Source organism: Nyctibius grandis, chromosome 5 (assembly GCF_013368605.1).
Source record: "Nyctibius grandis isolate bNycGra1 chromosome 5, bNycGra1.pri, whole genome shotgun sequence".
Taxonomy (NCBI): domain Eukaryota; kingdom Metazoa; phylum Chordata; class Aves; order Nyctibiiformes; family Nyctibiidae; genus Nyctibius; species Nyctibius grandis.
In genome coordinates, this window is record NC_090662.1 from 60,891,353 (window position 1) to 60,918,146 (window position 26,794).

At 44.1% G+C, this 26,794-nt stretch overlaps 2 protein-coding genes across 3 annotated transcripts; one reads left to right on the forward strand and one right to left on the reverse strand.

Annotated features, from left to right (window-relative positions):
- The first annotated feature begins 427 nt into the window (after positions 1–427).
- Positions 428–19,635, forward strand: DDX17 (DEAD-box helicase 17). The gene is made up of 13 exons (XM_068400474.1): positions 428–770; positions 4,405–4,555; positions 5,708–5,807; positions 5,944–6,077; positions 6,839–6,904; positions 7,198–7,339; positions 9,414–9,574; positions 9,663–9,835; positions 10,153–10,263; positions 10,744–10,805; positions 11,207–11,266; positions 15,502–15,741; positions 16,423–19,635. The coding sequence occupies exons 1-13, from the start codon at positions 727–729 to the stop codon at positions 16,944–16,946; spliced, it is 1,968 nt and encodes a 655-aa protein (XP_068256575.1). The 5' UTR covers positions 428–726; the 3' UTR covers positions 16,947–19,635.
- A 565-nt stretch (positions 19,636–20,200) lies between these two features.
- KDELR3 (KDEL endoplasmic reticulum protein retention receptor 3) lies at positions 20,201–26,569 on the reverse strand. Of its 2 annotated transcripts, XM_068401881.1 has the most exons (6): positions 26,435–26,569; positions 26,103–26,237; positions 25,036–25,136; positions 24,309–24,467; positions 23,729–23,981; positions 20,201–20,467 (listed from the first exon to the last, which is right to left on the reverse strand). In XM_068401881.1, exons 2-6 carry the CDS (start codon positions 26,191–26,193, stop codon positions 20,427–20,429), a joined length of 645 nt encoding a protein of 214 aa, XP_068257982.1. In that variant the 5' UTR covers positions 26,194–26,237; positions 26,435–26,569; the 3' UTR covers positions 20,201–20,426. The 2 variants fall into 2 exon arrangements, with proteins under 2 accessions (XP_068257982.1, XP_068257981.1); XM_068401880.1 differs by having other exon boundaries at positions 26,103–26,569.
- Between the last annotated feature and the right edge of the window lie 225 nt (positions 26,570–26,794).

Here is a 26,794-nt window from a genome sequence, read left to right on the forward strand (position 1 = left end):
AGTAACGTAATCCTTCGACCCTCCGCCAACCCTGCCTGCACAATCCGCGGAAGAATTTTACGCAAAACGCACGGGCTCTTCCTGCCCTACGCCAGCCTGAGTTACACAACTTGCGTACGACGTGTACTTACGTAACGTACGCCTCGGCCTAGGTTTTCCGTACCGTCCCGAAGGGGTTACGGCGTTGACTCCTTGCGTAGCAGACTTTGAGGAATAGGGAGAGCGTTACTCGCCACCCTCCCTTCCTCACGCAAGGGCCCGGCTCAAGTAAAGAACGCTACGCACCTTGCGTAGCCTGCCTCTCGCGCGAAGCAGTGTTTTACCGAGCGAGGTGAGGGCGTAGTTGGCTTCCGGGAATAGGCGTAGTTTTTTTTCGAGGGCCGCAGTTTGCGCAGCGCCGGGACGCCCGTAACGTAACTGAAGCGGGCTGGGGCGGCGGCAGCCATTTTGTGCCGGGAGCCCGGAGAAAGAAGACGCTGGTGTGTCCACACTTCACGGGCCCTGGAGCCGACCGAGAGCCCCGCCGTTCCCTCCGCCGACGTTCAGCGGGTCTCTGACCCACTGACGACTTCTTCTCCTTTTGTATCCCACCAAAGAAGCGAGGTGGCGCAAAGCGATTCCTCCGAGACACAGCCGCCCCTGGCTGGCCCGTCTCCCCGTACCCCCAGTCCCTCGCCGTCCCCACGGCCGGCGTTCCGCTGCCTTTCTCCCACCCCTCCGGGTGCGATGAGGGGCTTCGGGGACCGGGGCCGCGACCGAGACCGCGGCGGGTAAGGGCGGGGGCGGGGGGAGCAGGCTGGGCCGGGGGTGGGGGGCGGGTGGCGCGGCGCGGGTCGGCACGGCACGGTATGGGAGCGGTGGGGGGAGCCGTCTGCCCCGCGTTGAGGGCCTGGTGGGAGGAAGGCCGGGCAGGAGTCGTAGGGATGAGGGGGGCGCGTTCTGCTTGCGGTATTTGGGGGGAGCTTTTCCCGCAAAAATTGTCGTGTGTGGGGGGGGCGCTGGAGGCTCTATTGGTACGGTTCTGGCAGCAAGGGGTGGTGGTGGGTTGTTTTTTTTTTTTATTTAGCTTTTCCATCGTTCGTATATAACCGTGTGTGCCTTGCTTGCAATTTTAAGGCCTGCCTTTTCCTTTCTGCCCCTACCCTTAATTTATTTTCTGCCAGCCCTCTTCTTTTTTACCCTATTGCCCCCCCCCCCCCCCCCTAGCCCGCAAGCCACGAAGGGCTTGATGGCCCTGGCAAGAGTGGTTGGACACTGCCCTTCTGGTTGTCATTGCGCCGTCTGGACTTCCTAGAAAGATGGCAGTTGGTGAAAGATCTTTTTCAGTTGCACTCCCAGGTTTATCGTGAGAGGAAATGAGACTGAAAACTGTAGCCGTGCAGGGGACTTGCATACTTGGGAGGGTGATCTCAGTAAACATGGCCCTGGACTACCCTTAATGAGCATGACCAAGCTTACGTAGCAATCAAACAGGAGTTGTCTGTGTGGCACAGCAGAGGCCTAGAGCTTGATACTCTTGATTCTGCTATTTAAAGGAAGCTTGGCTTGGAAAAGGTTTTTGTAGGTTTGATTTTTTTTTTTCTTCCGAGGGTGGCGGCAATAAATACAATGGCATTATAATATGTAACTAATTTGAGACTTGAGTTATCTTAAGCGTTGAAAGTAATAAAACATTTGTCCCAGGCCTTTTTAAAGAGAAAGTTAGAGCTAATTTAGGAGAGTGGCATTTTCTGTCCATTAGATCACAAGTAGTTAGGCCTCCATTCTCAAGGGTTAACAATAAATGTATCATGAGAGTTCTGTTATTCTTAATATGGCAGATTAGATATCAGTTAATGAGTCTTTTTTTTTTTTCTTTACTACTTGTTTTCCGTTTCCGCTGGGAGATTCAGGAGTATTTTGTTTATATGTTGCAATGCATTTCAACATTTAGTTTCTTGTCGTCTGTGGAGAGAGAGAGAGATAGTTGCATCCTTGCTTTATCTTACACCCACATTTCACATTCTGAAATTAAAAGATACTTTCATTTTTTTCACAGAGAGGAGGGTTCTGGTGTTTTTCCACTATGAGATTTCCATCTTAGTTTAACACAAGGACATTGGAGTAAACGCTTTGGCAAGTCTGAGATAATTCATATCCCACCTGTTTTTGGAGCTTAGTGAGTGAGTTTGAGTATGCAGATTTATATATGGTTACTTAAAAGAACACTGTCCAAAGCATTGTCACAACACTTGGAGTGCCTTAAAATTTGTGCAGTCTCATTTTGTTTAAAGACTTTGATTATAAGCGGATGCTTCTCTTTTAGATCAGGGGTTTTGCATAAGTAAAAGGAGTGCCTGCATACTTTTTTGTGAAGTTTTTTGACGTTTGCATGGAAAATCGTTTTCTTGGCCTATTACATTGGAAGCTTTAGCTCATTGGGTTTCAGTTTGTTATACACATCTGTTCAAGGTGTGAAAATATTTGTAACCACTACCAACCGTCATACTTTGTAAATAACCTCTGTAAAATTTTGGGCCACCTGGCATGCTGGTTGAGCACCATTTAAAAGTTTGTCACCTCAGTGCTGATTCTTCTTGTAGGCTTCCTGTGTTCGTCCTGTCAGGAACGAGTTGTAGTTGACTTACTAGAATGGAAAGTTGTAGCGTTTTGCTCTGGAATTTAACAAATTCACTCTGTTCTCTGCCAGAAACGGTGGCACAGTAGTATTAAGAATGTTTTGAGTCAGTCTGAATTTACACTTGAAAAGAGAGCTGTTGGCAAATCAGTGGAATAATCTTAGATTTAAATCAGTTTAACTGGAATTGGAATTTTACTTGTAATCGGAATGTAAAGTGTCGGTTACTGCCAGTTTAGTGGATAAACTTCAGCAGAGGCAGTGTTTGAGGGCTGCTGCAGGGCTCACTTCTTTCAGGTCAGCATACAGCCATATTGTGTATGAGAACGGAGAACTGAACTATGTGACTTCTGTGTAAAATATATCAGTTCTTTATTCTGGATAGCTGTGGAGCAAATATTCATAGTACCCAGCTATTACAGTGTCCAGTCTTGCAATCAGTTTTTCTGTATGTTTCCTTTCATAAGGAAACTCATTCACCCTTTGAACCTCCAGTTGACTTCAGTGAGACTATGGGTTTTGTTAGAACTACTTGGCTACGGAGATAGTTGTCATTTTGTTATTTCAGATCTTCATTTTTTAGCAACTCCTCCCCATCCCATCCCCCCCCTGCCCCATTACAAGTTTAAGAAGATTGCTTTGGGATTGTTATTGCTTACGGTTTGTTGCATTAAGAGTTTTTTATTTATTATCAGACTGCCTGGGTAAGGTGCAGACACTTTGGATTTGCTGTCTAAATAAAAGTCTTGTTTTAAACAGGCATTTCTCATGAATTATGTTTTGCAAAAAGCTGTAGCTTTATTAACCAAAATCTGAATTAGGACAAAATTTGACCTGATAGCATTTGGAAAAGTACCTTCTGCTTTGTTTGTATGAGACTATTAAAAGAGGTATGACCTTTTTTTGTGGAATTTTAAAATATATGATTTATAATATTTACAGTAAATAATCGTTTTATGCCACTCATACTCTTACAGATTATTGCCAGCAGCTCATGTTTTGTCTAATGCATCAAATAGTCATTGCAGTTAGTTCTTCACCTTCTTAAGTGTATTAAATTAACTGGGTGAGGAAAACTTACGTGACAGAGGAAGAGCAGTAACTTGTAATTCTGCTAGTTAGGAAGTTTTTAGCAGAATAAACATAGCTTCTTACTCTCTTGAGTCTTCATCAAAAGCATTTGAGAGAGGATATGTTTTTCCACAGTTAGACTCTGGTTTAAAAAGAATTTTTTTTTAATGTATTTTTTTATTGCTTTGGCTTCAGAATTACGGCTGGACTTGCGGGATTGGCTGTACTTGTTTACTTTCTGTTCTTCACTCTTTTGTTTTTATTTGAGGCATACTGCTTGCTAAGAAAGGACGTAGAGGGGGAGACAGTGAAGTAGCTATTTTTGTGTAAAACTAGCCTTGAGAGAGATACGAGGAACTTGTGATTAGAGATTTTTCTCATCCCTTTCACCTAACCATGTTTTAAGTGGTAAGTGCTATAGCTGTACCCACCACGTTGTCCAGATGGGAGGGAGCCTTGAGGTAGAAACCTAGAGACGAGAGCTTTAAAGCAGTGACTTACAAATGGCTGTACTGTGTTTAGAACTGACTTAGAGCAGGCTTATGTTATTTCAAGAAGTTGTATGCTATTGTAGTGTTGGGGGGGAAGTAACTTTCGCTAGAATATTGTGCTCATGTGTCAGCTTGGGCAAAAAAGAGTGGAAAATGCTTAAGAAGCCTGCAAATTCCAGAGTAATTAAATACCCTTTTTTTTATAACTAACATTGACATTCCCAGGTTTGGAGCAAGTCGTGGAGGTCCTCTTCCTCCAAAGAAATTTGGTAATCCGGGGGAACGTTTACGTAAGAAAAAATGGGATTTAAATGAACTGCCCAAGTTTGAGAAGAATTTTTACGTGGAACATCCGGAAGTGGCCAGGCTTACTCCGGTAAGTTTTCAGATGCTGTCTGTTTATTTTGCCTACAACAGAAATGTCATAAGTGGAAAAACTTGTCCTTGGAAGTTTAGGGCAGTGTGTAATAGAACTGTCTCTTCATTAAGCTTGTTTGGTGTGTGTGTACTCTGCTGGATACTGGTCCTAGTTGCCTTCAGTATTTAACATTAGCAAAGGTGATGCTTCTCTCTTAGCTGTTTCTATATGAGATATTTTACATTTGGTGATTTGTAATTCATCATCATAATGCTTGTCTGGTCTAGCTGTTCGTCAGTGTAGATAAAACTTAGCTTGAGAGTTGCAGTACTGGGGAGGCCCTGAAAGAACCTAAAATAATGAACTAAGAGTGGCAGAAATATATGAGAAACATTTGAAAGAATATTTTATCGTAATAATAATTCAGGCTAAAAGAGGCCATGGGAGACTTCTAGTCTAATCCTCTGCTCAGAGCAGGGCTAACTTCAAAACTAGAGCACGTTGCTTAGCGCCTTGTCCTTTTGAGTTGGAATATCCCCAGGGATGGGGAGAGTTTATATCCTCTCTGAGTGGCTGTCCCAGGGCTTCTTGTTTCTCATGGTATTTTTCCCCCCCTAATAATTGCAACATCTTCTCTGTAGCGACCCATTGGGTAGTTGAAAGTAGCAGTTAAATTCCCCCGTTAGTCTTCTCTCTCCCAAGCTAAACAAATGCAGTGCTCCCCGTCTTTGTACCACCTGTACTCCAGGCTCCAACTTCCTAGAGGGCCCGTTTATTTTTTAGCACTGCCACATAAAACATGTTTCTTATCTGATCCTCTGTTTCTAACCACTTTTGAAGCTGTTGATCATTTCTGGCCCCTGGAGAAGAGTAAAATTCTTAAAAATACTATATTAATACACTTTTCATTAAAAAGGGATGGTTGGGAGAGAGACATTAGTCGTTCTAGACTACCTAGAGAGCTCATACATTTGAATATTGCAGAAGGTGGGTGATAGCTCAATCTCAAGGTTAAACCCTTAGGAAAGCAGTCCTCTTTAGATCTCTGTTCAGTTCTCTAACGAAGCTGTTACCTAGAGGTGTGAAGTGAGTTAATAGTTAGAAACATGCACTTTTAAGTCTGTGCTGACATTTGACATTTGTCTTTGCAATTTTTTTTCACATAAATAGTATGAAGTTGAAGAATTGCGAAGAAAGAAAGAGATAACAATTCGAGGAATGGAGGGCTGCCCCAAGCCTGTGTTTGCCTTCCACCAGTGTAGCTTTCCGCGTAAGTATTTTGCCATTCTTTAAGATAATGAGGATTACTCAAAAGCAATAACTGTTTAGGCCTGTTCTATTTTCTAAACGATCTTCTGAAGCCTCAGTTACCCTTTAAGAAATGTTTTCTTTTGTTAAATTTGTAGAGTATGTGATGGATGCCTTGATGGACCAGAACTTCACAGAACCCACTCCAATTCAGTGCCAAGGCTTTCCACTAGCCCTCAGTGGTCGTGATATGGTGGGCATTGCGCAGACTGGCTCTGGAAAGACACTAGCAGTATGTATTCTTCCCTTTTGTTTATTTGGTTAGTTTTCCTAGTAGCTTTTCCTAGTCGCAGAAATTACCCTTGGCTACTTGTTAGTACTTTTTGGGCTTGTCAGTACTACAAGCATAAAGTGAGAGGATTACATGTTTTTAAAGCTTGCTTTATTGCGTCATGGGTGCAACTTAAGTCTCAACTCAACTAGCCTGCCTTATTCACAGGTGTGTATTTTGTGTATGTCTGTCTTTTTGGGTGCTTAGTCGTTTCTCTTTGGTCTGTGCTTACATTGTGGTTTAAAAACCAGTGTGTGTTCTTTAGCATATTTATTCTATTAACTATGCAAGTTAAAATAAAGAATGGTTGAGTCTTCAAGGTATACATTAATTTTATCTGCAGTAGTTAGGAAGGAATTTTATCTTTTATGAAAAGCATTAGTTAGAGCCAAGATTGCTCAATTCTGCTAACTTAGACTCCGAATTTAAGTGAGCCTTCCTTTCAGAGGTGCTGAGCAGCTATATTTTGTGCTCATGTCAAAGCAGATATGGTTGGTCAGCAGCTCTGAAAATCTTCTGTTGGATAAATGCAAGTATCTGGTTTTGCAGAATCCTGAATTTTATGTAGCCAAGGTTTCTTGCTGTCTCTCACATCAGGTGTTGGCTTCTTGAGGGGTTGTTAGGCTAAGTGGGCTCTTGCCGTGACCCAGTTGTCATGGCAGGAGGTCATTGGTATTGAATATTGAAGTCCTGTGTCTTGACTTACACTTCTTCTGTTTCAGTACTTGTTGCCTGCAATTGTTCACATCAACCACCAGCCATATTTGGAGAGAGGGGATGGCCCAATTGTAAGTGCTTGTTGATTCTCTTCCTTTTTGTGTGTATGGCATGGCATTGTTAATGAGATGTGTGCTTTATTTAATTGGTATATCAGAACAGTAAGTGGAGAAATGTTTACTATCACAATGTGAACATCCCACTCAGTTCAAATTCTGTGCAATTTCTGACATAGTCTAAAGATATTTAAATGTTTTAGCTAATAAAGAGCAGATGGTCCAGCTTTGCTTATGGTATCTGTGCAGAGCCCTTAAGTTAGGGATGTATGTGCAACTTGACTATCCTGAATCGATTCCTTTTGCAGTGCCTGGTTCTGGCACCTACTAGAGAGTTGGCCCAGCAAGTGCAGCAGGTGGCTGATGATTATGGCAAATGTTCAAGACTGAAGAGTACCTGCATCTATGGAGGAGCACCCAAAGGTCCCCAAATCAGAGATCTAGAAAGAGGTAATTTTAAAATGGCTGTTTGCAGTTTCTGGAGGAGGTTGTATGGCAAAATCTTCGTAAAACAAAAATGATCTTCTTAAAACCTGTTTGAAAGGGGTGTGCGTGAATGAGTGGCTATCTCTTTCTCCAGGTACAGTGATAGTTCATGAGGTAGTTCTCTTCTCTGTTGTATAGCGACTTACTTGGATATTAGATTTCCTTTCTGTTTTCTCTGTGAACTTTCCACTTGTGAAGATCATCAAGATGTAGGAAGAGAAAAAGGAAACTTACCAGAAAGAGGTTATTTTGAGGAAATGCAGTAGCAGCGAGTTTAAGGAATGATTTTTCTTAGGCCAGATTTCAAGTTTTCTGCTGAGGCTTGTTCAAATAATCAAACTTAATTTCTGAATGTATAGAAACTTCTTTAGACAGTGGGGTTTGGTTTTCTGTTGTTCTTAAACACTAATCTCTATTTCTGTTCATGTTCACCGTGGTGTTCTCTAACTGCTTTTCATACATAGAAAGGGTCTGGAGCTGGGAATAGTGAGGAACCATGATTCTACAGCAACCACTGTAACACAGTAGTGCTCAAGTGACCTAACCTTCATATAAATGGCTAGTTACATACAGTTTCAAATGCAGGAATGTGCTGATGGCTTTCCTCTTCACTAGATAAAAAAAATCTAATAGAATTATGTGAGAAGAAGTAAGACGTATTATCAAGGTAATCTTACATATACAGATCTACTCAAGAAATAGAAAATTTTACTTAGTACTGTAGTTTGCAGAGTCATTATTGAAAACTGCAGTAACGGGATAAAGGCATGCATGGTAGGAGGCTGTGGGATAGCTCTGTTCAAGAAAATGGTAGTGCATTCAAATTCAAAAGTAGCATCTTCAATGAAAAGTCAAAGGTTACATGAAGAGACCTTGTGAGGTTCAGCTTGGTGGGTTTTTGCACATCTTTTGGAGTGCTATAAAATAGATGTTCTGCTTATAGAGAAAACCCTTTGGTTTACAGCACGTGAGCAGGCTCAGTGCTTCCAGTTCTTTCAGGTGTCGCTGTCTTTGGATGATTGCTTACTATTTTCTGCACCAAAGATTGCTGAGTCCAGAAAATATACTTTTTTTTCCCTCATTTGTGATCTTTGGGGTATACAGTGAATTTGCTTTGGAGGAGTGCATCATTGACAACAGAGATAGCAGTTTATTCAGCCTCCCTGGCAGACCAGTGGCTCCATTAGAAATCTAATTCTTGCATGAGCTTTATAGAAACTAGAAGTATGTCCAGCTGTGTCAGCTCTGAGGAGTCCAGGTTGATGCAAAGATCTGGATTGCCACAAAATACTCTGCCTCTGTAAGTGCAGTATCAAGAAGGCTGTTGGAGTTTTGCTCTTTTCCACCCACACTGCTTCCCTAAACTTACCTTCTGTGGACATTTCAGTGACACTGAAGCCCTCATCTATAAGATTTGGAATCAGTGGAAACCAGTCCCTCCTTTTAAGGAATGTATAAATTGCCGTACCTGATATTAGTTTATGAATATTTGAATTCTGTTTTTATGCTAACAAATATGGGCAGGATGGTTTCTGTCACTATTGGTGCATAATTATTCAGTATTAAAGCCCATCCTTTGGCTTTATATATTAAAAAAAAAAAAAGTGGAAGTGGAAGTAATTTGACCTGTATAGCAAGAGGAGCACTTCATGTTGGATTAAGATGGGGAGTTTAGCTGGAGTTCACTCTTCTTTTTCTAGAGACTGCATAATACTGGATGAAGGTGGGTTAGGCTTGAGTAGAAGCTTATTTTACTTCTGGTTTTTGGACAGCTCTTCACTGGTGTTTTCTGACAGTAAGCTTTTAGCTTCTGTACTGCATTTATATTCTAATGGCACTGTAACAGTAATTTCAGAATGGAAAAAAAAACTAAACTAGGGCTTCTACTGAAATGACTCAATCTTCAGTACGAATGAGGGTGGTGCTTTTTTTTTTTTTTTGAAGCAGTTTTGCTCTTGAAGGTGATTCATTCTGACTAAAAATACCATTTGACATTCAAATGAAGAGCCTTACTCTTTTTCCTCATTCTGTTTTGAAGGTGTGGAGATCTGCATTGCTACACCAGGTCGCTTGATTGACTTCCTTGAGGCAGGAAAGACCAACCTTCGTCGGTGTACGTACCTGGTGCTGGATGAAGCAGACAGAATGTTGGACATGGGATTTGAACCCCAAATTCGTAAAATTGTTGACCAGATAAGGGTGCGTGAACCTTGTAAAAGGACAGCCTCCTTTGGTTTCCTATTCAACGTCCAGTACCTTAAATAAATCCGTTTTCCCTTTTTCTTAGCCTGACAGACAGACTCTGATGTGGAGTGCCACCTGGCCAAAAGAAGTGCGCCAGCTTGCCGAGGACTTCCTGCAGGACTATGTTCAGATCAATGTGGGAAACTTGGAGCTGAGTGCCAACCACAATATCCTGCAGATAGTGGATGTGTGCATGGAAAGTGAGAAAGACCACAAGTAAGCTGATTTTCCTACCATTTCACTTTTTTTGGTTGTACTTAAAAGTCTACATTGCTCTGTGAGCCAAGTATGAATTCCAAATAGTGAAGTTACTTGTGGTATCGTTTAACCTTTGAGTGTTACAAAGTAAGTCAGTCCTGTAATTAATCTATTGTGTGTACTCTAACTGTACCATTGTACAACAGACCTAAATTCTGCGTAAATGATACTGACTTAGTGCATGCTTGCTGTATGTGTTGTCAATGTAAGTTGAGAGAGTGCTCCTATATTCTTGTATACGTGGATATACATCTTAGCTCTCATGTCTGTTTTAGACTGATACAACTGATGGAAGAAATCATGGCAGAGAAGGAAAACAAGACTATCATCTTTGTGGAGACAAAGAGGCGATGTGATGATCTCACTCGAAGGATGCGCAGAGATGGGTAATTAGCTTCCCTCCTCCCTCCCCTTCTTTCTAGTGGGAAAGAGAAATCATAATCAAAAGCAGTAAGGTTTAAATGTTCGTGATGCTATTGTTAGGAATAACTTGTCCGTTCTTTTCTTGGCTGAATTCAGTCTTAGTTTCCCAGAAGGTTCCAGTCCATCAAAGCATTAGTGCAAGAGAAAGTATTTGTAAGTTGGGCAGCTTTTAGTGTGTTAGAATATTGATACACTGATCGGGACTGTATCAATATAGCAAATGTGATTTGGCTTAGATGGTTGTGTATGTAGGTAGTGGGTTTAACATGCGAGAAGCAAACCAGTATACATGCTAGGTAGATACAGGCCAGAGTAGGACAGGGAATAAAATATTTCTCAAGTCTTTTATTTTTTTGCCTTTTTACCGAAATGCCAATAAAGCTTCCTGTTGCCTTAAATGTATGTACTTTCTGTCTGTACTAATGTGCATTTCTGTTTGGCAGTTGGCCAGCTATGTGTATCCATGGAGACAAGAGTCAGCCAGAAAGAGATTGGGTGCTTAATGGTGAGTCCATCACTGAGGGGAGAATAACTTGGGCTGGCGTACGTAATTTACCGAGACATGCTTTTCTCCAGTCATCTTTTTTTTTGGTCTCTATACCCAGTAGACACATTTCAAAAGAACTTCCTTTGCCTTTGTACTGTTAATGTCAGTACTTGTATTTGCCTTTTTTCTTTTTTTTTTTTTTTTTTTTTTTTTTTTTTGACAAATACACAATGGGAAAATTGCTTAACCCAGAGAGCTGGATTTTGAAAATAGTTGATGCGTTATATCCTGACTTGATGGGGTGTCTGAAATTGACCTATCTTATCTAATGATTCTGGAAAAAGAGCATTTAGTGTAAATCAAGTTCAGGTAACTATATTTTTGAAAAATCTGACTTCATAGCATGCTTTGTTTTACAGAGTTTCGTTCTGGAAAGGCTCCTATCCTCATTGCTACCGACGTTGCATCTCGTGGGCTAGGTTTGTACACATAGACCACTCTTGCCTACTGCTGCATATTTTTCTTCTTTGGACTGAAATATGTTTTCTTTTTAAAAAAGAAAAAAAATTCAAAGCGTGATTTTCCCCCACATGTGAAATACGTTTTTTAACATTAATCTTTTTTTTTTCTTTCATATTCAAAGTCTCTTCCTGCTCCTAATGAACAGGCTTTGGTCTGCAGCAAGGCCTAGGCATGACCAATCGATCGCCAAGAGGGAGAAGAGACGTCCAATTATGCAACCCAACCCTTCCACCACACTCACTTCTTCCCCAAATCCAGCTTTTGTGGCTGGATGATAGGGATGGATTGCTCTCAGTTCAGAGCGTGTCAGATAAAGTTGAAGTAGGAAGTTGTGGGAGAGCATTTCAACAGCAAATAGCTAATATTCTCCCCGTATGACACACCACAGATTTGAACATACCAACGCCAGTGTACACGCATGTTTACCCCACAGATGTATTCACATCTGAGAAAGCACTGTTCCAGATCTTTGGTCTTGACATGTAACCTTCCCTCCTCTGTGTTACTTCTAGGCAGGACCACTGAGATTATATATGGCCTTTAACATCATGTTACCCATATGTGTAATTGAATCAAAATTGCACAGCTCTGTTCTGGTGGTATGAAAATGATCTGTCTGGATGCATCAGTTGTGCCCCCTTTTTTAACAAGCATATTTGTATTGTGAAACACTTCCTGTGCTAAGTACAGTCCTTATATATCTGCCCACTCTAGAAGAGGAGGATGACTTCTGAAGTGCTCTGAGTTTAATAATGGACATTGAATATTGCCCCCTCCCTGACTTTTGTAGAAGATAAACTGCTTGGGGGTCAATGTCTCATTGTAGTAAATTTTAGACAAAAGTAGTGCAAGTCATTGCAAATAAGCTCAGAAAAATCTCTTTAACAGTTAAAAATACCAGTTATCTGAGCTCTCTCTTTTTTTCATATGCTGAAAGGGTGGCTGTGCTGTGCATCGTATGGTCACTTTAATAGAGACAGACCATTACTAGTCTTGGCAGCTTTTGTTCACACAACCTTCACCCCTCCTTCCCCTCCCCCCTCCAAAAACGTCCAACACTTCCTCAGAGAGGTGTTTATATGGACTTCAGTCTCTGCCCTCTAGGGTCATGTCTGGACCTGTGCAGTTAGAACTTGGGCCTGTTGGGAGAAGGGACTGAGGCCTGAAACAAGTTTGTATGAAAGAGAGCTGCTTTCTCTAGCAGCATTTTTTAAACAGGCTTGCTATGTGCTGGTAGCTTCTTTGTGCATCTTGCCTAGACATTTAAAACAGCCTCACGCCCCTCAAAAAAACCACTCCCCCCAAAACTGCTCAATTGGATAACACTTCAGAAAACAGTCTCCCCACTTCCCATCCTCCACTTCACCTGAGCTAAGGGGGAAAGGTACCAGAGTCTGTTTCTTGTTACTGAACAACATCTCTGCTTGTTTTGGGGCCCTGAGTTTGCTGCTTCTTAAAATAAGTCACTTAACTGGCAAACTTCTGGACGACTTCCTCCAAGATCCTGGAAAGTGAAGGCTTCTACCTAAATAACATAAAACAGGGGCGCGCGCCTTTTGGCTGAGTCACCAGGGCTTTCCCTCTTCCTAATGGAACATTGGTTTCAAAAAAGCTTCTTCCAGGTAAGTTCTGAGTCCCGTAATGACTTCTTTGTGATAATTCCCTGGAGTGAGGTCCCCTCTCTGCACTGATACTTTTTTTTTAAACTTTATTTTTTTTGTTCAGTCTATTAAACTAAAAACACTGAATTTATTTTGTTTTGTTTTCTTTAACAGAAGCTTTGATATCAGCTGCAGATCATTCTCAGTGCAGGGGTGGGGGCATATCTACATTGATGGTCTAAACAGCTCTCTAGACTAGCATGTTTGCTAGTTTATATCTCTCCTGATTAATAATCGGAGACTGTCTGTGCCGTAGGGTATTCTGATGGTCTGACAGAGGGAACGTTTCCCTGGTAGCTGTCAAAAATGATGTACAGTTTCAATTCTTGATCCTGCTACGTTATCTTCTAAAAGCGCAGGAAGGTTGCGAGTGTGCGCAAACACTTTGGAGCATGCTAGACTGGAGAAGCAGAGTCTCGTACTTGCTCTGGTCTTTCTTCAGCGAGCTGTGTGCTCTACCAGGACCACTTTCTAGTCTGGAAAACCTCCCTTGCATTTTCCTCTTCCTGCCTTCCCATTCTTCCCACTCCTCCCCCGTCAAGTCAGTTCCATCTACACTGGTAGATACAATTCCCTGTGCTTTCTGCCAGGAAAGCACATCCTTGTAACCTCTGGTAATACAAGTTGCTTTGCTACTGATGGATGTGCAAAACGGGACTGACTGAGGATCGTGTAGCCTGCAGCTTGTCAGACTAGTTACACCCTGGCTGTGAAGATGCAATCTGTCATACGTACTCCTCTATTTACTTCACTTTCCCCTTTTTAAAAAAACTCTGTTGCATCAAGGACCCTAGCTGGAGACTCGCGCAGCCCCCTGTGAAACCTGCCTTCTCACTCCCTTTTTTTGGTGTGATTCAGGACTTTGGAGTCAGCAAAGACTGAGGAGCCCCCCCTTTGCTGTAATAAGAAACAGACATCAAGTCCCCCTCTTGTCCACCACAACCCTCTCGTTTTTATTTTTCCTACAACCCCTTTGAAATTGATGCAGTCTGGGCAATAGATGCAGTCTGACCCTTTGGATGTAGTTTTTGTATCTTCATTTTTTGACAATTGCCCCTAAGAACCCCGAATAGGGGACAAAAAGCGTTGGAGGACCTGAAGCTTTTACCTGAACCCAGGTTCTCCGGCGCTTCACAACCAAATGGGGCTACAGAGAAGCGTCTAAGCCAGTTCACAGAGCGAGCGTGTGTGGGGACTTCTCGCTGCCATGGACCCTTGATGCATGCTCCCCGCGCTCCAGTGGTCCCGTGTCAGAGGGCGGAGTTTTCGAAAGGAGGCCGCCAAAAATAAAAGGCAAAGAGACGGGATCGGCTGCAGCGGTTTCCCACAGGAGGAGGGAGTGTGCATCGGTCTGGTAACAAACAGAGAATGTTTCTCTCTTTAAAACAAAAAAAAAGCGAAAAAAAAAGCAAGGAAATCACAAAAATCTGTGTTTTATCCTGGATATTTTCAGAATATACTTCGTAAAATGCAGATTTTTAATATTTTTTTTTTTTTAATAAGCTGTAGGGCACTTAACTCTAATACCATGCTTTTTTAAGTATTGTATACTATAGCAAATAGGTGCTTTTGGTACTTGAGGTGCTTTCACTGAAGTGTTACACTAACATTTACTTTGTTTCTGTCCTTTAAGTTTATGAAGTCTGACTTTCCAAAAGGCATGCAGTTCTGATCTCCTAAATTTTAATATTGTTTTGTATACAAAGCAATTCTGATAATTTCATTTCCTGCTTCCATCTGATTCTGGAAGTAGAGAATTGTTAATGGAATTCAGGATTGTCCAAATTACGAAAGCTTGCCAGAACTGGACAGAACAGATGGTGAAATGTTAGTGCATACACATTCTGGTGACAACTACAAAGCTGAGTTAAGATATTCTAGGTCTGGATAATTTTTAATGAGTTGGCTCAATATTACTAATGTAATTGGAGTGTCTTAAGCTTTAGGCTAGGGAAAGTAGTTCACTGTTTTATTAGGACTGTAAAAGTAAATATTTTTAAGATTGCCTTTTGTTTCATGTTACCAAGTGGAAGGTAAGTGACCTCATTACCGTTATTATTTGTTAGACTTCTCCCAACAGAGTAAAAGCTTTACCATGGCAGTTCTGCCCTTCCTCCGCCCCAGTTTGCTCTGTCTGATGGTGGCATTTTCACTTTCGAGATTGTGTTTTTTTTAAAGCAGTATGAAATTCAGTTAGCTCATTCACAAACATCAGTGTCTTTGACACATGAAGACGGAGAAATGCATTCCGGGGAGGATGAATTTGAGCACAGGGCAAAACTGCTTTAAAATTACCACTGTTTTTCAGGACCCTGATCTTTGTTCCTGACGATCTTAAATTTGAGTCTTCTACTCTCTTGGGATGAGTCTGTCTTGTATTTATTCCATGCAATTACTAATTTTGTACTTTTTTTTCTTATTACTGTCACCTGCATTCGTGCTCCCCACCTTTCGTTGGCACGTCCTCTCTTCTTCTCCCCTTTCCTCAACCCCACCCCTTCACTGTGCTTCGCACCTGGGCACTTCACAAGATGTGGAAGATGTTAAATTTGTGATAAACTACGACTATCCGAACAGCTCTGAAGATTATGTGCATCGTATTGGCCGTACCGCACGTAGCACCAACAAAGGTACTGCCTACACCTTCTTCACACCAGGAAACCTGAAACAAGCCAGGGAGCTTATCAAAGTGTTGGAAGAAGCCAATCAAGCCATCAATCCAAAACTGATGCAGCTTGTGGACCACAGAGGAGGAGGAGGTGGTGGTGGAGGTAAAGGCACATGGGAAAAGGGCTACACAGGGAATAGGTTCACCATTTGGAGGGAGGGAAGGTTAAAAGGGTAGAGGAGTAGTAAGCGCAAGTGTAAGGTAACAAACAGTAGATTAGTAATAAAGCTGTTTTGTATCTGAGGTCTCAACACGTTATGTAGATGTAGTGTTTCTGTTTAAAAAAGAGGTAGTCCACTGTTTAACCTTAGCTGTAGAATTTTTTTTCTCCTAATAAGGTGCTCACAGAGCTAATTTTGCTTGAATTAATTAATTCCTTGCAGCTCTTACTTAAGCACTGGCAACAGGATGTGTATGCATGCACGTGCAAAATTGAAGTCAGTAAAGGGATACGCTGACTTTCAGGGACTGAGACTATTTTTCCTCCCGTTCCCTGAAGGAATAATAAGTTTCCTTATATTTCCAAGTTAGTCCTGAATTACTTCTGTCCCTTTGTCTCCAAGCGCATGTATTAAGAACCCTTTTTGAACTTCGTAATTACACCTTGAGCAAATGAAGAGGTGCATGCACAGCTGTGCGGGGAAGTTACAGCCAGTCAAAAGAACTCGCTCCTTGTGGACAAAATTGTAGATGTAGAAGGGGGAGAAAGGGTGGCATAATTGTACCAGAGTTCGTTGTCTTAAGACTTGTTCATGGTACTAAATCTTAATATATCCATCGCCAGGAGGTCGTTCTCGTTACCGAACGAGCAGTTCAGTAAACAACCCTAACCTGATGTACCAGGAAGAGTGTGACAGGAGGCTCCGGGGAGTGAAAGAGGGCCGGAGAGACTCAGGTGGCTTCAGAGACCGTGAACGTGGTGACAGTTATGCCAACGGAGCCAACAAGACCTATGGCAGTGCCTACGGGAGCCCAAATTCTGCTTTTGGGGCAGCACAGAGCCAGTATGGTTACACTCAAGGGAGCTATGGAGCAGCTGCCTATGGCACGAGTGGCTATGGCACTGCAGAGTACAGTGCTAGTGGGTATGGTGCCAGCACCACAGCTGCCACCGCTGGGAGAACCTCACAGAGCACTACCCAACAGCAGTATGCAGGCATGGTGGGGCGCTCGGGCCAGCAGCCACAGCCGCTCATGTCACAACAGTTTCCGCAGCCCCCTGGCACTAGCGTGATGGGCTATATGGGACAGACTGCCACCTACCAGTATCCACCCCCTCCCCCGCCCCCTCCTCCCTCACGCAAATGAGATCACTTGCCCACTGGTGACCAGTGTAGACCTCTTGCATTTAAAGGAACCTTTTCTTTCTCTTCTTTCCCATTGTGATGTCTCTCTCATGCAGGTTAGACTTAGAATTCACCATTCAAATCCCTTGAACCCATCAAAAATGGCCCCCAGTCTACATTACTGACCCTGTCCTCTTTTTTTTTTTTTCTTTTTATTTTTAAGAGATCTATATATAGTTGACTGGAAGATTTATTATTTTTTGTCTTGCATGTTGAGGAAATTGGAAATTTTATTTTCTCTAAAAGAAATGGGTATAAGGCAGATAGGTCCCAGCTCGATCATCTTGGTGTCTAAGGTTTGTGTGAAAACTTGATTTTGAGGGGAGGAAGTTTCTATTGTGTAACATGTTAAGTTAATTTCAGGAAGTATCAAGAGAGGTGGGAAACTTTGGGGAGCCAAAAAGCACTTCATTTAAAATGATAAATGCAAGGGAGCAATGCTTACTTCTCCTAATCTTAATTTTTTTTTTTTAAATAGCTCACTACTATTGCTTGTAATCTATCATAGGTGACTTCCTATAGGAAAACTCTGCTCATTTGAGCTGGGCGGTGTTTACCTGGGAGTAATGCCCCAGGTACATTGTTGGCATTTCCTGCAGCTCTGGATGCAGCGGCTCCATGTTCTGGTACCTGTAGCAGCCTGCAGTGCGGCAGTTGGGATTAAAACCCCAGTGTCAGAGACCAAACCTATCTTGGATTTGATACCTGAAAACAAGATAGTCACTGTTGGTACTGCTGCTGTAATGTTTAGCCAAGTAAATTCTTTCTCTACAATTCTAAAATTGCAGCATCACAAACGTGTGGAGCTTGGTTATCATTAAATTAGTTTCTGCTCTCAAATTGCTATTGTTGGGTTTATTGAGAGAAGTCTTACTTGAGAGCCCGGAAACTAAACAGAACTGAGATGATAAACAGCATATCTTGTTTGTCTGTCCTTCACAAACAAACTCCTTTTTGCCACGGGGAATGTTCCGAATGCCGCTATGCTGAATAAAATGTGACAGAGTTTTCCACACTTAAATTTAAGAGGTTTGAATAGGGTGGGCTGGGCTGGGGCGGGGGGGGCGGGGGGCAAGGGGAGGAAGGGAGGAGGAGGAGATTGCCTGGAATCTCCTTTTTGTGAGGTAAGCGGTGAGCTGGTTAGTGCATCTTGATTCTGAAGCTTTATTTCTTTTGTACCTTGCTCTGACTATTGCTTTTTCTGGCTTTTGAGTGCATTTCCCTGCTCTATTGGTCCCTTTGAGCTGAGCTCTCGCAGGTAGGTAGCATTTTAGAAAAAATGTTAGAGAAGAGTGAAATTTTAGTAAATACGTAAATAAAACTTGTTTATTTTACAGGCTAAGGTGGGTGTGAGGGGGTTTCCCCTTTAGTAAAGCATGTTGTTGACTTATTGTTTCTAATACCAGACGGTTCAGAGACAGTAGATGATAACAGGAGTTGGCTGCTCTTGATCTGATAATATGACAAAAGAATGTGGATACATCTCCTGGTTTGTGAGGCATAATCTTTGCATTATGAGAGTGCAGGGTTTTGGGTTGTTTTTTTTCTGTTGGCGTTCTTGCATATGGATGAACAAGGCAGCCCACTCCTTCTGTGGCAGAGTGGAACTTATTATAGCCCAGGAAAAGAGCTTGCGTATACAGAAATGATTTCTTTTTAAATTTAATTTCTTCCCAGAGTAAAATTTTGGGGGATGAATGCGTATTTTTTTTTTTTTTTTGTGCAGTACACAGGTAGGTTGCTGAGACAGAGGGGAAAAAAAAGAGGGAGAGATCTTCCAGAACCTTGCTTCCCTCGTCCCATCTTCTAATTCCAGTGCTTGGGCAGGAAGTTCCTTTGCTTGTGTTAAGTGAAAGCCAGAAGCATGTCGTTTACCCAGGCACCGACTGATTTGTCTTTGGCCTCCCTTGCAAGCAAATGTAGAAGGTTTTTTTTTCTTTTTTTTTTTAAAAAAAATTTGTGAGTTCAATGCAGAAATGTGTTTGAGGGGTGTTGGGAGTAGGACATCTCACTGACTGGCTTTAAAAAGGGTCTCTGGACCTCCAAAGCTGCCTTACAGTCTGCTATAGCTTTCACTTCTTTGGGGAGGGACTTGTGCGCATCTCAACGTCTACGCCAAGTCTTGCAGTGCTTTATTGCCACTGAGGTCAGCTGAAGTCCAGGGTCTCAGTTCAGTTCAGAGTGTTAACCAGACTGTTGAAAGCATAAATGCACCATGGCATGTGCTGCCCCTGTCCCACCTGGTGCTCGCTGCTCTGTTCCATATACCAGCTGGAGGGCCATTGTTGATAAAACATTAGTGTCTAGTATTGTTTGCATTGTTTTCAATCTGTAAAAGTTTGTGGGAGTGTCAAATGAGTTGGGTGTCTCCTCCCCTCCCACTTTCTAAAGCAATTTACTGTTTGGACTTCTCTGAACAATGGAAGGGTTAGTGGCTTTGTGTGGGATCAGCGTCTTGTTTCACACACCTGCTGGTCTCTGAACACATTCCTGTTGTATTAATGAAGACTTGAATTGAGAGATTCATAGATCTGTGCTGTTCAGACACAGGATACTAAGAGCTATGTTACTATTCTTAGTTTGTAAATTGTCCTTTTGATACCATCTTGTTTTCTTTTGTAGGTATAAATAAAAACACTGTTGTCAATAAATTGTGAACTTTGTCTTTATTTTTGGAGTGTAAAGCTGTCTTTGCCCCCGTTCTTCCCAGTTCTTCAAAAAAGTCAAATTCAAGGAGTTGGAAACCCCTGGTGGTAACCTACTGAATTTTAATTAAAATGATCCCCATTTGTAGAGTACGAGGAACCGTCACTGAAAGTGAGCGAGTGGGGAGGATGTTTGAATACCTGTGGAATTGGAAGATTGACGTCATTCGAAGGGAATGTATTTTTCCTGAATGATACAGGACCCAAACAGAATGAGGGTCAGGCAGCGTTAACTTTCGGGAGGATGTTTGTACATACAGAGTTAAAGTAACGATTTGTGTGTGTTGGATGTGGCCATGTGTGAAAGGGGTCAGTGGCCTTTGTATGTGTTACTAGACTTCATAGTACTGTGCTCCCTTTACCACAGGCACTCGTTACAAGACTGAAGGACTACAGGTAGTGACAATTTCCCTTATACTCCTTGTGCTGCCTCAGGGTCAAGGTAGGGGCGTGCTTTGAGTAGATGCTGGAAGAGCCGGGAGAGAATAATTTGCACTACTCAGTATTGGCCAGCACTACTTACTAGCACCAAATTCAAGTAAGAAGAAATTAAAAAAAAAAAATTGAGGGAAAGTCTCATACGGATGAAAAGTGTATCAGCTTTCCAGGCCTCGTCTTCCTGGCACTGGAGTGAAACTTGGCCGAGCCATCTATTAGTCAAAAAGGGCCAGGAGAGGAAAGCTGTGACCTCAAGAGCTTCATCTTTGGAATTTCTTGCGTTGTATGTGGCCATGTCTTCAAACAGGCATGGGAAGACTTAGCTTCTTCCCTTTTAGGACTGTGCAAAGAGAAAGAGAAGATAATGAAGGAACTTCGGGGAATTAAACTGGGTCCCTTATTCAAACAAATACTTTTTCTGAACTTGATACTTAGAGCACTAGATAGCAGGTTGCCAGGTTTGCAAACGGCATTAAGTTTGGCTACTGAATGGGCCTTCTTGGGCATCCTGCGTGTGCTACTGTAGGCTAGCAGGAGGAGAGCTGTGCTGTCTTCAGGTAACACAGCTGCTTGTCCTCATGACTGTGCTAACAGCTCCGGAGAACCCTGTTCATTGTGGAAGGAGCATCTAGGAGAACTTAGTGAGAAGGGTAAAATTAAGGAATCCAGAGAAAAGGGAAGAATTTATATGGTCCTTGCTGGGAGACAACCCTTACAAAACTGCTTCTAAAAGGGGAAACTCCAAAATTTACTTCCCCATTTGCTAAAGGAAAAGGTTTTTGTTTCCTCTTCCACAGTTACCTTGTTCATGTGTGGATTGTCTTAGAGACTTAATTGCCCCACTTTTTTTTGTTGATGGTATAGTATGGAGTCTGTTGTTCTACCCCCAGTGCTTTTTTTTTTCCCCTCCTCTTTTAATAGAGAATGTGACCTGAATAAAGAGTCTGTGGCCAGAGCCCCCTGAACTTGCCCCATCTCGTCTGCTCTGGAAGATGGGATGGGAGGCCTCTTGGAAATACCAGGGGCCCATAGGCTTAGATGAGGTGGATGGAGAAGTGGCTGCCCTGGCTGTGTGATGTCAGTGATGTGGAGTCCAGCTTGTGGCCTGGTACTGGTGGTGTACCCCGGGGGTGGGAACTGGGGCCAGTACTGCTCAACGTCTTTGTTCGGTGGCAGAGGGAAGGGCAGAGTGCACCCTTAGTGATTTGCTGATGACGCACAACAACAGGGAGTGGCTGATAGACCAGATGGGGTCAGAGGAACTGTGCCAGGCTGGGAGAAATGGGCTGACAGGGACATCATGGAAGGTCAGCAAAAGGAAATGCAACGTCTGTGCCCCTGGGGTGGAACGACCCCAGGGCGCCAGTATGAGCTGGGGGCTGCCCAAACTGCAAAAGCAGTTTGGCAGAGAAAGGCCCTTGATGTGGACACCAAGCTGAACACGAGCCACCAATGTGCCCTCATGGCAAAGAATGCCAACAGCCTCCTGAGCTACATCACCGGCAGGTCAAGGGAGCTGGTCTTTTCTCTCTGCTCAGCCTTGGTGAGGCTACAGTGGGAGCAACAGGTCCAGCTCTGGGCTCCCAGTACAACAGACAGGGACATACTGGGACAAGTCCAGAAAGACCGTGAGGATGGTTAAGGAGAGCATCCCCTATAAGGGTGCAGGCTGAGAGCTGAGGCTGCTCAGCCTGGAGAAGGCTGAGGGAGATCTTCTCCATGTGTATAAATGCCTGATGGGGGGAGTAAAAGACAGAGCCAGACTCTGCTTAGTGGTGCCCAGTGATGGGACAAGGGGCAATGGGAAATTCCACATAAACATAAGAAAAAAATTTTTATAGTGAGGGGTGGTCGGGCCACCAGCACAGGGTTGCTCAGGCTGTGGTGCTTCCATCCTGGAGATACTCAAAACCTGACTGGACAGGACCTTGAACAACCTGCTGTAGGTGAGCCTGCTGTGAGCTGGGGAGTGGATGAGGTGATCCCCCCCCCAGTGGCTCCCAACCACAGCCGTTCTGTGAAATAAAAGCTTTTGCGAGCTGAAAGCTTCCTCAGAATATCTTTCAGGTCCCCTGAAACGGAAAGGAGCTCACATAGTTTTGAAAACAAGATAAAGAGAAGTTGTGTTCTATAAAAATCACTTTACAATGCTTTGGTGTAGGCTCTGAAGTCTTATTAAATACATTTCTTTATGTAGCACATCTTTGCTTTTTTTGCAGCACTGCTGCCCTTTTGTCTGAGCTGTTCTGTTTTAGAAATGTTTTGAAAAGATGGGGGTTTTTTTTGCAAGACTGTAAGAGAGATGCAACCTGCTATAATATTGCTGGTTTTTATAAATGACTGCAAAGCCTTTGCGTATTTTCAGTCACCTTTTCTCTCCCATGATCCAGAACATTTGTGTAAAGAAAAAAAAAAAACCACCAACAATTCTCTTCCTGCTGTGATGTCCCAGGGACAAATGTTTTTTCTTCTGCCTCCAGTAGCATCTAAATTTTGCTGTTTTCTCACTAGCGATGTGAGACTGAAAGGCAGCAGTTTGGTTTTTTCCCTCTTTTGTTCCACCATCCACAACTACAAAGGGTATGGATTTCTCACAAAATACAGAAGGACACGGGACCTGTGAATTGGGTGAAGCTAAAATGGGAATTAGTTTAAAAACCTGAACTGACGTGGAGCACCTCGATGGCAGTTTTACAAGGTACGTTTCTGGCTACAAAAATGTTTTAATGACAGAAGGAAGTCTTAATCCTCCAAGGCCAGCCTCCTGCTCAGTGCTCCTGTCACCTCTCTATCAGCAGGTATCTTGCACAAAGCTACCAAAGATCCGTCCCTTGAAACATCAAACGCGGGCTGCCACTACTGCTTTTGTCAGACTAGTTTGGGAACGTGAAGAAGAAAGAAAGTATTTGTTCGCTCAGCCAGATTTCATCAAATTCCATCCTCCTTAGCAGACGAGTGTTCTAAAGCGTACTTCAGCCTCAGCAAACCATAGCATGTCCTACCAAATTTTATGCCCTTGATGCGCTTGTTAGCTCTGGTATGTGGCCATTTACCAAAGCATGGTGCTGAAGTGGAAGGAGCATCTGATTTTGGGAAACAGAAAGGGGTGTCTTGTCTGTGCAGGTGCCCGTCTTCCTACAGAATCTGTTCTTGGGAATGTTACATCTTTTCCATCAAAAGAAAAAGTAGGCTTAATAATATCACCAATATGTCTACAGTTGCTTTCTCAGGTACATTGTCTGCCTAAAGCTATTTTTTTTTTCCCCTCCAAGTTTTCTTGTGTGATTCGTTATCTTTCAAAATGTACATAGAATTGAATATACCTCAGTTGTTAACTTCCCAAGGTGAGGTTAAATCAGGCTTAGCTCTGTTTTAGCTTATGCTTTGTTTCACATGCCCCTCTAGAGCCTTGTGAGCAGAGATGCCCACTTCCATTCAACGGATATGGTTTTTAAACTGGATTTTAGGTGGACAATGTGCATAACAAATACAGGAAAGAATAAAGTCATGTAAGGATTAACACACGGAAAGCTGGAGCTCCACCATACGTTGCAAGAGTGCCAAATAAACATTTCAGATTTATATCAACCCGTTTACCTACCTTTGGTAACGTAGAGATAGAAGAAGTCACAGTAGAAGATGGTTTGTACCACCCCGGAAACTACAGCGATCTGGTCGTAGAAATTCTCCGTGTAGTAGCGCCAGACCCAGTTGGCAATGTAGAGCGCGCGGTAGAGGCCCAGGAAGAAAAGGTAGTGTGTCGTGATGGTCTCTGCTTCCCCCGTCTTGCTGATCATGAAGAGCTGGGGAAGGATAGCCACGGACTCCAGGTAGATGGAGAAGGTCCAGAGTATCTGCGAGATGCAAAATGAAGGCAGTAGAGTGTCTTGGTGCTGGTTAATATGCGTTAAGAGCCAAAGCTTTTGTTTGTCAGAGCACCGATGTGCGAGCGGCCTGAGCAGTGCTGCTGGAGTTGGGGAAAATGAGCCTGCTGTGCTGGGACTGAGAGGAGATGGTGCTGAGCTGCTCTATAGATGTTATGGTCTTCAAGGCCTGCTGACCTTGCCTTTCCTGCCTGCTTTTGCTGTTGAAAATCTCAAGTATTCACTATGCTGCTTGCTCTGCTGCATGGTGTCAGGCTGCTGCTTCCCCTCCCCTCTCCTGCCTTAGGTTTTCCTTACCTCCAAGGGGGTGAAGCTGTGGTTCTCCAGAAATGACAGGCCTGTGACAGGGACCAGCAGGAACTCAAGGCGAAAGGAGTCGTTCTCGCTGTCGAATGTTTTCCGGAATTTCACGTAGATCATGTACACGGTGATGTAGGCACATATCAAAAAAATGACCTGGGGGAGGGAAGGGAGACAGCAAGACCTTACCTGTGATTACACCTTCTGTGCTTGAAGAGAGGACGGCTTTGCCAAAGTCAAGATCTTTTAACCCAGTTCTGATGGGGCTGTGCCAGGGTGAGATAGTGGTAAATGCTTTTTCGGTGCTGGCTTGTGGATTGACTTCCACAAAGACTGCCCCACCATGAGGATCACACTTGCTTGAGCCATCTTGGGCTCTGTGTGAAGAGGTTGGCTTGGTGTTAATGCTCTTGCTGTGCAAGGACACCCAGGCTTGATTCACGATGTCTCATTCTGGTTTTGGTGGTACTGAATGTGGTGGGCTCAGCTCTCTCGCTGAGGGTGGTGAGGGGTTTTTTTGGACAATGAAGGGACAGTGACATTAAAGGGAGCACCTTTATCCACCCTTCCTGTGTATAACCCCCTGTAGCATTAGCGACAGGTGAAGAAGATGGAATTGCTTCTTCCCTCTGGCTGAAAAACTTATTGACCGTGTACCCTCGCTTCCCTGAGAAACCGTGGGGAGCTGAGGGGAACCTCTGCTTCCACGCTGCCCTCTCCTTACCTTCATCACGGTGTTATAGACAGAGATGAAGGTGGTGAACAGGTCCAGATAGCGGGTTGTGAAGACAAGGGCAAAAAGAATCTGACTCTTCCCAGAGATACCTGCATGGCAGGGAGAAGAAAGGTAAGGCAGATGAGAGGAAGGACCCTTAGGGTGGTGGTTTCCCCTTATACCTTCTTTGGAAGCAGTTGTGTATATGCATGTTGCTTTGTGAGCCTCGTCTGGCTTGTAGGCACTGTGGTAGCTCTAGACCTATCTCAGGACTGGCCGGAGTCTCCCAAGTATCAGGGCAGGCTCCTGCTGACATCCTTGAGCCCGCCTTGGGTCGTAGGGACTGGCACTTGGTGGGCATGTTCACTGCTTTGGCCAATTCAGTCTGTACTGTCATCAAAATACCTTTCTCTTCTCTCTCTCACCCCCTTCACCTGCCCACCTTGCTGGGGTGGTTGTGTGATGTGACATCTGCTGCACCAGGGAAGCTGTGGGATCAGGGACCAGCCGGGGGATGCTGATGGAGCTTGGTCACTGCTGGCAGGGAGAGGCAGATAGACCCACCCGTTCCTTTACCTGTGATAATGGCCACAGTGCTGCAGCCCAGCCCCAAAGTCTCTTGAGGAGGAAACCATGAACTCTGAGCAAAATCCTCCTGCAGGAAGCTGCTGCCCTGGTTTCCTCACCCAGGGCCAGGGCAGCCTCTGGTACCTGCCCACCTGCTGCAGGACCTCTGACCTAAAGCAGCTTTCTCTTGAGGTTTTCAGTTTTGGTGCCACCACAACTTTTTGCACTCATTTTCCATCTCCCTCTGGCCTTGCTGCCCTCCGCTTTGCTTCACCACCCCGACACCACCACCTGCCCGAGGCCGTGCGCCTTGCCACATCACATCCTTCCAAAGCAGCCTTCAAAGACCTCCCGGAGGAGGATGACTTCCCTCAAAGCGCCCACCAGGGAGGGCTGCCAGCTTGCATGGGCTATTGCCAACCTTTTTGGCACCTGTTTCGCTCGCACCGCTCGCTGATCTGCACTCCGAGAAGGGCCCGCCTCCTTCCCCAGGGTGCAGAAGCACTCACCTGCACAGGACTTGGACTTCTGGATCTTCAGCAGGAGGATGATGATGGCCAGCAAGTGGGACACGTCCCCCAGGATGCGGAAGACGTTCATGGTGCCTGGGGGGCTCCTCCGGGGTGAAGGGAGCGGAGCTCTTTCTACGGGTGGGAAGGGCGAGGGCTGGGTGTTTTTCCTCCCAGAGCCTCGACCAAGCGAACGCTCTCCTCAGGCTCAGCTTTCCTTTTTTCCCCAGTATGGAGCCCTCTCTTCTGGCAGAAGCTCAGGCTCCCCTTTCCCCTGGTTGCAAGCACCTTTCCCCTGCCAGGCGCTCAGGCTGGACGTCTCTCTTGCTTACTTTTCCTCCAAGGTGGATTTTCCTCTCTCCCCCCTGCCCAGGGCCTTCCTCTCCCCGCTCCAGACCAAAAGTTGGGGTTTGTCCCCCGGGAAGCCGCAGGCTGAGCCTGCAGAGCAGCCCCAAAACCAGCTCTGGGTGACGGTGACGTGGCTGCTGGCTGGCCGGGGAGAAGAGGGAGGAGGAGGCAGAGGCGGGAATAACTGCGCTATTTTTCCCTTTTTTTTTCCCTTCCTCTTTTTTTTTCTTGCCCAACTTGTCTCAAGTTACACACGGAAGTGTCGTTAAAGGGCAAAAGGCAGAGGGAAAGGGATCCCCATCCTCTGGCCTTGGGGATGCACCCTCCGGTGAGGGCCGGGCTTT